The sequence below is a fragment of the Benincasa hispida genome, chromosome 1, assembly GCF_027475165.1.
Source record: "Benincasa hispida cultivar pf3 chromosome 1, pf3_genome.v1.1, whole genome shotgun sequence".
Classification (NCBI taxonomy): Eukaryota; Viridiplantae; Streptophyta; class Magnoliopsida; order Cucurbitales; family Cucurbitaceae; genus Benincasa; species Benincasa hispida.
The window spans coordinates 6,896,283-6,908,570 of NC_143478.1; the positions used below are offsets into that span (position 1 = coordinate 6,896,283).

General features: G+C 37.3%; 1 protein-coding gene across 1 annotated transcript; it reads left to right on the forward strand.

The window, feature by feature from the left end:
* Positions 1–452: 452 nt before the first annotated feature.
* Positions 453–3,960, forward strand: DGD2 (digalactosyl diacylglycerol deficient 2). The gene is made up of 5 exons (XM_039022255.2): positions 453–762; positions 1,245–1,594; positions 1,980–2,246; positions 2,392–2,741; positions 3,162–3,960. The coding sequence occupies exons 2-5, from the start codon at positions 1,313–1,315 to the stop codon at positions 3,670–3,672; spliced, it is 1,410 nt and encodes a 469-aa protein (XP_038878183.1). The 5' UTR covers positions 453–762; positions 1,245–1,312; the 3' UTR covers positions 3,673–3,960.
* Positions 3,961–12,288: the final 8,328 nt, after the last annotated feature.

A 12,288-nucleotide genomic window follows, 5' to 3' on the forward strand; every position in this document is an offset into this window, starting at 1 on the left:
AACGTTAGTCAAATTTTTTATTCAAACACAAATTTGGGCAAAGAGTACTAAAAAAAGCAAAGAAAATTTATGGACAAACTATATATAGATTGAAAATGCAAAATTGAATTTAAGCAGGTTGGTCTCAATTTTATCTACAATTTTGGATTGAATACAAACATCTAATCTTTGAGAAAAACTTGGGTGTTTCCTTAGATGCACAATCTTGGTACATCTCAAATATAGAATATTATGCTCCCACGTATCATTTTTATTTTTTAAAAAATAATTTTTTTCTAATTTCTTTTCTGTGTAATAAAGATTTGAGGAGCACTTGCACGGAATCATTTGGCACCAAAGAGTTGGAATTTATAATATCAATTACTAATTCTTTTTAGAAAAAGGATTTTATAATATGAATATACTTTATAGTTAAAAAGAAATTCCAAACAGCTCATGGGCAAAAAGAAGCCGAACTTAACAACTCAACATTGAACGACGTCGCGTGAAGGCTTTTTCTTTCTTTCCATTTGCAAAATTGTAACCTCCAACGACCATTGGTCGCTCGCTCCCATTTTCTCTCTCCTCTCCCTCGATTCCTTGCCCGCCTCCCTCTGTTTCCGCCATCGATCCTTCTCTCCATTTCATCAGAAAACCATTTTCACACACCAATCTCCAAAACCTATGTTTCCATCTCCCTCGATTCGAAGAACTCTCTAATTTCAACCCGTATCTCTCCGTTTCTACTCCGCCGCTGATCCTCAAGCTTTGATCGCCTCGCCGGTACTTCTCTCTCTCTCTCTCTCTCTCTCTCTCTCACTTATTGGTTTGTATGTATATATGTATGCTATATTCGATGTGCATTTGGCCGGAAATGAGGAATTTCGTGTAGGAAGGATAATGTAATTTTATGTTTAGAAGAATGCACATGGTTTAAAATGCACTGGTTTGTAATATTTGGAATATCCTCGGATTGGAAGATGGAACTGAATTGTAAACGGAGCTATCTGTTTTGAACTCGATGTTATTGTTTGAATTGTAGGAAATTAAAGCTATATTATTATGATACCTCATAATTTGAAATGCGAATCGTAGTTTTTATTTGATATTGGTTGGTGTGGATCGAAATAGCATGAATGGAAGTTAATCTTGATTTTGTTTGATTTGATTTGGTTAATTGTTTAAGATTTCTTTTCTCTGTAATTATTTGTAAAGTGTGGTTATTCCCTGTGGTTGAAACCTAGATTATTCAAATTGAGACGCAGGTTCTTTGATAAATTTCGGAAAGAGACTACAACGATGGCCATGTTTTCTGTTCATATGTGAGAACTGGATGGATAGGGAGCAGCATATTGCTATCTTTACCACAGCCAGTCTTCCATGGATGACTGGTACTGCAGTAAACCCACTATTTCGTGCTGCTTATCTTTCAATTGGTGGGGATAGAAAGATCACACTGGTGGTTCCTTGGTTGTCTTTAAGGGATCAGGAACTTGTATATCCTAGCAACACAACCTTCATTTTACCCTCACAGCAGGAGAAATACATTCGGCAATGGCTAGAAGAAAGGACAGGATCAAAATTCAATTTCACCCTCCAATTTTATCCTGGGAAGGTAACTGTAGCATGATTTGATTACAATCCTTGCCTTAGATATAATACTTGTTTTTTTGTATGTGTATGTGTGTGTAGCCTGAGGGCCAAATAGTTTTGATTTTTCCGTTTCTGGGTTGATGACATGCAAAAACATGAGTTTTTTTCCTTGTTCTTGTACCCATAAACCAAATCAATATTTCTACTTTAACTTTATATTGAAATCCGTGCTTTTATTATTTGTTTTATCTGAACTAGAAGGCTGGTTACTGTTTCGGTTGCCTGTGTTTCTTTTAGTTTTCTTCTTTGCTCTCCTTGTTTTTACACGAGCATGAAAATCTAATGCATTCCTTATCCTGTTCCTTCTACTCTAGTTATGCCAACTGAAGTTTCACTTAATTCTACAGTTTGCTGTGGATAAAAGGAGCATTCTCCCTGTTGGTGATATTTCAGAAATTATTCCCGATGATGAATCAGATATTGCTATCCTAGAGGAGCCTGAGCATCTAACATGGTACCATCATGGAAAGAGATGGAAAAATAAATTTAAGTTGGTCATAGGAATTATCCATACCAACTACCTGGAGTATGTTAAACGGGAGAAGAATGGGGCAGTTGAAGCTTTTCTTCTTGAATATATAAATAGATGGGTTGTTCATATCTATTGCCACAAGGTACATGTGCTATATGTTACTACATTTGTTCCTTGTGATAATTTTTCCAGTCTTACTCCGGTTCCTCATTTTTGCCTAAATAATTTATTTATTTTCATAATGATAAGTGGATGACTTATTCATCAACTCTTGTATAAGCTTTCAGGTGATTAGGTTATCCGCTGCCACCCAGGATTATCCAAAGTCCATTACCTGCAATGTTCATGGAGTCAATCCCAAATTCCTTGAGATAGGTAAGAAGAAGATGGAACAGCAACAAATTGGGGGGCAAGTTTTTGGCAGAGGTGCCTACTATATTGGTAAAATGATATGGAGCAAGGGGTATAGGGAACTGCTTAAACTTCTTAGCAATTACCAAACGGAGTTAGATGGGATTGAAGTTGATTTATTTGGAAATGGAGAGGATGCTGATGAAGTCCAGAAAGCTACTCAAGACTTGGAATTATCTGTTAGAGTTCATCCGGGTCGTGATCACACTGATCCCATCTTCCATGAGTATGAACCTCTTCTAGCTCATGAATTTACTGTTTCCATCTACTCTAGAATAAAGTAATAAATCTTGTTCAGTCATTATTCATTAGTAACGATAGTCAATGTCACTGATGGTATAGAAGATTATGTTTCCTGGTTTGCTTACAGTAAATGAAATAAAACAAAATGAAGAAAAGATCAAGGGAGGCGTTTACTACTGCAGCATCTTATGAATGAATCTTGCTGTAATGCATGACTGTTGGAATCATTTATTACTTTGGATATTCCATGGTTGATTCTTGAGTTTGAAATCATGATGATTGCTCTAGCTATGTGAAGTTTTAACCGTTATGGCTCGAAAGAAAGTTGAAGCTGAGTTTTTTTCTCCGTTAGCTTAAATGGTGTCCACTGGCTGATTTTAAGCTTTTCCTGTTTCTTTTTTAGTTATAAAGTCTTTCTGAATCCAAGCACCACAGACGTTGTTTGCACAACCACAGCTGAAGCATTAGCAATGGGCAAATTCGTTGTATGTGCTGATCATCCCTCAAATGAGTTCTTCCGGCAATTCCCAAACTGCATTCTCTATGACAACGGCGATGGTTTTGTTAAGGCAGTTTTCAAAGCACTGAACGAAGAGCCGGAGCAGCTTACAGATGCGCAAAGGCATGTGCTCTCCTGGGAGGCTGCAACAGAACGTTTCCTAACTGCTGCCGAACTCGACCAGCCACTTGCAAGGAAACCCCAAAGAACTCGTTCAAAGAAGTTTCTATCTCTATCATCGCAACTTGGTAGAAAATTTGATGATGCATCAGCATATATACATCATATGACTCTTGGATTTGAGGGGCCTCGAAGAGTTTTCGGTGCCGTCCCTGGGAGCCTGGATCCAGATGAACAACAATGCAAAGAGCTCGGATTAGCTCGTCCTTCTAGCAAAAGAGGTTCGAGAAAGTGATTCAACAGTTCTGATCCTCTCCCTTCAAAATCTTTCCAAAGATGTTAGAATTGAATGATTGTTCATATTTGTCCTTGTTCTTACACATTCTGAAGCTGAGATATGTGTTAGAAACATCAGGAATTGTTCATATTTGTCCTTGTTCTTACACATTCTGAAGCTGAGATATGTGTTAGAAACATCAGGAATGGTTGCAAGTGATTGTAGTAATCAGGCTTCAGGACTAATCAGGAGTAGAAGATATAATACTAAGCCAAATATTATAAGATGCAGAAGTATTCCAGACTATTTTTTGTACTTCATTCATTTATTTGTTTCTTTTTTTGTTCATTGATGGGTATATGTCTGAGTTTGATTGAAAGAATCATTATCTTCTCTGAAAAAATATTTTATTTCTGTGCCAGACATTTTTTAATTATTATTATTATTTTTTTTACATATCATGAGTGTGTTTCAATATCAATTAGTCAAGAAGTTCTACAGAACCAGAAATTGCAAATGGCATGCTTGGACTGTGTACAAACGTTTCCATATTTGGAACATTTTTTAATTATAGAAGTAATTGCAAATATAGCAATCAGACCCAAAGTATTAACCAAATATAGCATAATGCAAAAAAATTTACGGATATAGCAAATTTAAATCCAACTCTCAAAGTCTATTTGACTATCCCTAATAGGGTTATCAGTGATAGTCTATCACTGATAGATTTTTCTATATTTGTAATTTCTTAAAAGTGTTACTATACCCTTCACCTATTTCAAACTATTTTTAGGATAGAAATTTATTAGAATGTGGCTTAGCAAAGACTTGAAGTGACAATTGAAATCTAAACACTGGCACACCATTTCATGTCACCACCGCGCCCGTTTCAAGTATAATAGTTTTCATAAATAATTCTTATAGATTTTACTTTGCGTTAGTTTTGAAATATTTATAAGAGGTCAAGGATAATATTGCAACTTTTAAAAGAATACGGATACAAATATTATTAAAACAAAGAGTAAAGTTCGAAAGTAATTTTTATAATTTATTTTTTTTTAAAATAAAAAGTATGTCATCTGCAACAATATCTTATGAGACTTAACAGTAAACATGATGGTGGAGATCATACAATCTCGGTTGGAAAACACTCAATTTTTCCTTCCTATTTTCTTTTTATGTATGCTTCAAAAAGCCCTAACTTTGCTTGCCACAATGGTCCCTATTGAAAAATAGGAAAGAAGAAAGAAGACAAGATTTAACTGAAATTTTATTAATTTTGTTACACAGTACAAAGCACTCAGACTCAGATATAAATAGCCCCATGATAGAAACCCTAAAACAATAGACACCATATAAAAAGACAAAAATACCCTTAGGGCAAAAACAACATTTTCAACACTCCCCCTCAAGTTGGGGCGTAGATATCAATAAGACCTAACTTGCTAACACAAGTGTCAAAATTCTGTCTTGGTAAATCTTTGGTGAGAACATCAGCAATTTGTTGACTTGAAGGAATATAAGGAATACAGATACTATCACTGTCCAGTTTCTTTTTGATGAAGTGTCTGTCAATCTCCATATATTTGGTTCTGTCGTATTGTATAGGATTGTTGGCGATATTGATAGCAACCTTATTATCACAGTAAAGTTTCATGGGATCATGACTATTCTGATGAAGATCAGATAGAACCTTTTTCAATCATATTTCTTCGCATATTCCCAGACTCATAGCTCTGTATTATACTTCAGCGCTACTTCTAGCAACGAGGTCTTGTTTCTTACTTCGCCAGGTAACCAGATTTCCTTACACAAAGGTACAATACCCCGAAGTGGACTTTCTATATATGATAGAACCTGCCCAATTTGAGTCAGTGTAGGCCTCAATGTACCTTTTGTCATGCTTCCTGAATACCAAGCCCTTTCTAGGAGTAGACTTCAAATACCTCAGAATCCGGATAACAGCCTCCATGTGTCTCTCATAAGGAGCCTGTCTAAACTGACTAACCATACTAATTGCATATGATTTATCATGTCTGGTATGAGAAAGATAAATCAATTTCCCTACGAGTCATTGATACCTTTCCTTGTTTACAGGAATATCTTCGACAAAATCTCCCAGCTTGCTATTAATTTCCACAGGCATTACTGCAGGTTTACACCTAGTCATTCCTGTTTCTTTCAACAAGTCCAGAGTATACTTCCGTAGAGAAATAGATATTCTTTCTTTTGTTTGCTACTTCCATCCCAAGAAAATACCTCAGATTGCTAAGTTCTTTGATCTCAAATTCATCTACCATCCTCTGTTTTAACTTGATAATCTCAACTGCATCGTCACCTGAAAAAATGATATCATCAACATAGACAATCAGAACAGCTACCTTCCCCGATATCGATCTCTTAGTAAATAAGGTATGATCAGAATGCCCTTGGACAAACCCTTGAGATTTAACGAAAGTAATGAATCTATCAAACCAAGCTCTCGGAGACTACTTTAAGCCATATAGAGATTTCTTTAGTTTGTAAACTCTATTATTAAACCGTGCTCCAAAACCCAGAGGCGGGCTCATATAGACCTCTTTTTCTAACTCAACATTCAGGAATGCATTCTTTACATCCAGTTGATGTAAGGGTCAGTCTCTGTTTACGACAACTGAAAGGAGAACTCAAATCGTGTTAAGCATTGACACTGGAGAGAAGGTTTCTGAGTAATCTACCCCATATGTCTGAGTAAACACTTTTGCAACCAGTCTGGCTTTGTATCTATCAAGAGTCCCATCAGATCTGTTTTTAACAGTGAACACCTACTTGCACCCGACAGTTTTATGGCCTTTAGAAAGTATAACCAGATCCCAATTTTATTTGTTTCAAGCGCTCTCATTTCTTCTATAACTGCAGCTCTCCATTCGGGAACTTCCATGGCCTTATGCACACTGCTTGGTATCATCACAGTATCCAGGTTGGTAGTAAAGACCTTGAACCTCGAAGATAGATTACTATAGGACAAGAAACTCTGCATAGAATGCTTGGTACACAATCTAGTTCCTTTTCGTAAGAAAATTGGCATATCAAGAGTAGCATCATACTCACCAGGTTTTTCTACCTGTTTATCAATACAAGGATGGTGATGAGAACCACGTTCATCCTTCTATTGCATGCTTTCAATTTCCTATGTATCACTTGATAACTCATTACCATCACCAATCTCGACTTCGTCAGAGTTCATCACATTAATCACATCACCCCCAAGACACTTATTATCATCAGAAACAGAGGTACCTTGAGCTGGTTCCAGTTCTGACTCTTGGACAACTTCCAGTGGAGCAACGGGGGGAATATTTCCTTTCTAAGATTCTTCCTGTAGTAGGTTATCTAGGGCACCTATTTCATAGGAAGGACATGATCATTTGTATCAGGGATAGGCTCAAAAAGAAGGTCTATAGGAGCAGAATATGTGGATGTGTTAACCTCTTCACTAGCGATCTCCCCTTGAAAAGGACTAACAGGAAAAAAAGGGTTTATCCCCAAGGAAAGTGGCGTCCATAATGACAACGTACTTCCGAGAGGAAGGCTGAAAACACTTATAGCCCCATTGAGGAAGTTGATATCCAACAAACACATACTTTTGAGCACGAGGAGTAAACTTACTCTAGTGAGGGTCGTGATTATGAAAAAAAGACGGTACACTCAAACAGCCTAAGGGGAACATCCGGGAAGAAACGAGCAGACGAGAACGACTCTTTAAAACATTCAAGGGGTGTTTGAAATTTAAGCACACAGGAGGGCATTCAATTGATGAGGTGAGCTGCAGTAAGTACAACATCCCCCCATATATATAAAAGTAAGGACGTAGGAATCATGAGAGATCAAGCCACCTCAATAAGATGGTGATTTTTCTGCCCAGCCACCCCATTCTGCTGAGGAGTATAAGCACAAGAATTCTGATGGACGATACCCTTCAAAGTCAAAAACTTACAAAGGGTCTGATTAACAAACTTCTGGCCATTATCACTTCGAAGAATGGCTATTTTAGCATTAAACTGAGTTTCGACGGTAGTGTAAAACTGTTGGAATACAGGTGCCACTTCAGATTTGTCAGTAAGGAGAAACACCCATGTAAGACGGGTGTAATCGTCAATAAAGGTGACAAACCACTGTTTACCGGACACAGTTGTGATGTTAGACGGACCCCAAACATCACTATGTATCAAATGGAAGGGTTAGGAAGGTTTATAAGGTTGAGAAGTAAAAGAGACCCTGAGCTGTTTCGCACGAATATAGACATCACAAGATAAAGAAGAAAAACTCACATTACGAAATAAATAGGAAACAAGTATTTCATATATTGAAAGCTTGGATGTCCAAGTCAAAAGTACCATAATAAATAATCATTTTCAGAAACAGTAAAAGACGATAACAAGCTAGTCCTAGACAAACTCCTAAAGGAAGTATCATTGGAAAGGAAATAGAGTCCCCTATCATGTCGGGCAGTGTCACTCGTCGTCCTCAAGCTCAAGTCCTGAAATGAAACATTATCTGGTGAAAAAATAACTTTACAGTTTAAATCTTTGGTTATTTTACTTATAGACAGCAAATTGTAAGGGATCTTCAGCACATGCAAGACATTATGTAAAAGCAGCCCTTGAAACAGAGACAAGTGATCTTTCCTAGCAACGGGAGCAAAGGACCCATCTGCAATTCGAATTCTTTCATTTCCAACACTTGGATAATAGAAGATGGATTGATCAGATGATCCAGTTAAGTGATCGGTCGCTCTCGAGTTAAGTGTCCATGATTCATTTTCCTCAATAAAGAAACTAAAGGACTAAGGATTACCTGATTGGACAATGGTGTCAATTCCAGCAGTACTTGAATCAGCGGAATTAGTCACTTATGAGAGCTCGACTGGACTTAGATTTGTCATTCGGAGGGCGATGCTTGCCATTTGGGGGTCGACTGTGTAGTTTTCAGCATTGGTTCATTGTGTTCCACGGTTTTTTACAGTGCTCACATATCGAAGGAGATTTTTCGTCCTTTTTGTCACTATCAGATCCAGAGGACTTGACCCCAAAAGTAGCGGAGTCCATAATAGAAACAACTAAGCCATTCATAGCACTTGTTCTATCCTCCTCTAATCGGACTTCAGAGCACACCTCTATAAGGGATGGTACCAGTCTTTATCATAGAATTCGACTTCGGACAGTGTCAAACCTCGAGTTCAAGCCAGCCAGAAAGTCGTAGACACGGTAAGCTTTCTCAATCTTTGAGTACTGGACTCTGTCAACTGAGCAATTCCAGACAATTTCATGACATAAGTTCATCTCTTGCCATGATAGAGACAATTTATTAAAATAGGACGTCATGTCCATGGTCCCTTGCTTGCATTCATGGACTTGTTTCTGCGACGTATAAAGTTGTGAAGCATTCTGCCTCTTCGAATACAATTTCTGGACTGCCTCTCATATGTCCCGAGCAGAAGCTGAATAGAGTAAGGGCTTTTCGATCTGAGGTTCCATGTTGTTTATCAATATTGAACAGAGGAGGGAGTCCTCCCCCTTCCAGACACGCTCCTGAGAGTCCCTAGGATTTGGTCTCGATATCTCCCCAGTCAGTTATCCGAACTTATGTCGCCCCTCAAGGACCATTTGAATAGATTGAAACCAAGAGAAATAATTCTGGCCGTTTAGTTTCTCTCCGATAGTTATCCCTATAGAGTTTCCCATAGAACCAGAAAAAATATTCGTAGTATGTAAAGTAGAGTAAGTAGTTACCTCGTTTTTCGAATATAACGGGAGGCCAGAAAATAAATCTGGATGAGAATTTGTCTGATGATTCGTCGTGGTCCTAAAGACAGCCCCGAGTATTGAAATCTGTTGCTGCAAACCTGCTAACTATTGTTGGATACCAACGGGCCTGCCATAACCAGCTGACTCAACTTGAGGGGAATTAAATGGAGTGGGCATGGGATGCTTCTACCATAGGTGCTTAAAAAAGATGTCTCGACAGAAATGGAAGTGAAGGGTCTCATACCGAGAGTTCCATGAGCGGGCTTAGATCGCTACAATTTCACAGTGACCGCAACATAAACGATATACATTCAATACTAACAGTTATGCATATTAAACTCATCACGACATGCTCAGAATGCAATAAAACATAGGGAAAAGAGGTTCATACCAAAGGAAGACTGTCTTCGTATGTGTGAACCCAAAGCAGCGAAAAAACTTCCCACCGATCTACCAGCACCCGACGAGTCTGTCGACTGTTACTGCATGATCCGAACGTACACGAACAAGGCTGCGGGGACAACACCACTACTAGGGAAACCCGGGTATCCTCGGCGTCAAAAACCCAAAGAGTGGGCTCTGGTGTGTTTGGTAAAAGACGGAGGAGAAGACGTCGTGTAGACGATAAACGCGCGCGAGAAGAACTCTGCTATCATATAGCGGAGACGCTTATCGTATAGTAGAGCTAAACGATCGTTTAGGAAAGAGGTATACGATCGTTTGGAAAACGCATGAACTAGACAATTGTTTAGATGAATGAGCTTCTATCGTATAGGCTCTCGCGATCGCTCTTTCACGGATTCCTTTTGGGCGTGGAAGATTCACCATCCGTTCACTGTCAGTGATTCCAATAAAGACCAACAGCTGAACTCTTCTTACCATAGATATATTTATGTGTCCATTGGATATAACCAATCATAAGTACGAAGACCCTTCATAGATGCTCATAAGTATAGTTGGGCCAATTTACCGTTTTGCTCCTATAGTTACATCTCACTCCTTAAGTACCACTGATTCCTCTAATGAACAATACAACATAGTCCAACTATGTGTGAACACCTCTCGGACCAAGAGAAGGTGTGAGAGATTTGTCAAGAAAACTACCAACAAATGTGAGATCATGTTGCCATAAATTACTTCACGACAAAAAGTAATTTGATATTATTGACATTGACCAAAACATTCCATATATACAGCAATATAATTGACATATATTATTTCTTTTTTCAAAGTTGGAAGTTCAAATATTCATATTTCATACCATGCATTTGTTGTACTAATAAAACAACCACGTCTATTTAATTTAACACAGATGAAAAGATTTGTCAAGAAAACTACCAACAAACGTGAGAGCATGTTGCCATAAATTACTTCACGACAAAAATTAATTTGATATTATTGACATTTATCAAAACATTCCATATATACAACAATGTAACTGACATATATTATTTCTTTTTTCAAAATTTGAAGTTCAAATATTCATATTTCATACCATGCATTTGTTGTACTAAAAAAATCAAGATTTGCCAAGAAAACTATCAACAAACGTGAGATCATGTTGTCATAAATTACTTCACGACAAAAATTAATTTGATATTATTGACATTGACCAAAACATTCCGTATATACAACAATGTAACTGACATATATTATTTCTTTTTTCAAAGTTGGAAGTTCAAATATTCATATTTCATTCCATACATTTGTTGTACTAAAAAAACAACCACGTCTATTTAATTTAAAAGGATGAAAAGATTTGTCAAGAAAACTACCAACAAACATGACATCATGTTGCCATAAATTACTTCACGACAAAAATTAATTTGATATTATTGACATTGACCAAAAGATTTCATATATACAACAATGTAACTAACATATATTATGTATTTTTTCAAAGTATGAAGCTCAAATATTCATATTTCATACCATGCATTTGTTGTACTAAAAAAACATCCACGTCTATTTAATTTGAAAAGATGGGAGATTTGTCCAGACAACTACCAACAAACGTCAGATCATGTTGCCATAAATTACATCACGACAAAAAGTAATTTGATATTATTGACATTGAAAAAAGCATTCCATATATACAGAAATGTAACTGACATATATTATTTCTTTTTTCATAGTTGGAAGTTCAAATATTCATATTTCATACCATGCAATTGTTGTACTAAAAAAATAACCACGTCTATTTAATTTAAAAAGATGAGAGATTTGTGAAGAAAACTACCAACAAACGTGAGATCATGTTGCCATAAATTACTTCACGACAAAAAGTAATTTGATATTATTGACATTGACCAAAACATTCCATATATACAAAAATGTAACTGACATATGGCGCCACATCGTTTAAGCCCTGGAATCAGCCCTTAAGGGAGCCATCTATCTACTTACCCCTGCCTCGGGGAAGGAGTGAATTCCATCTTATGTAGTTCAGTTCCCAACTCTCAAATCAGACGAATCCTTAAAATGGTAGTTTTGAATCAGCGACTTGGCCACTCGCAGTCATACAAATCAAAGGACCGCCCTCAATGGTAGAAGTTCCCAACTCACTTAGCATTGAGGTTATGTTACTATGGTCATCCTAGTGAAGTGAAATCTCTATCATGAACGGTGTTATATAACGAGACATCAACATTTCGTGGTCAAGTCTTATACAAACTCTTTGTATAGGACGCCCCCGCTCGCATGTTCCCAACACGAATTATCAGGATCAGATCATCTGTGGCAAGTCACAACACTTGTGACCATTCTACAAAGCGGGCCGCGTCTATAGCATTACCAGGATAAGGTTTCCCTTCTATACCCATATACTACAGACCATTTTGGTTATCAC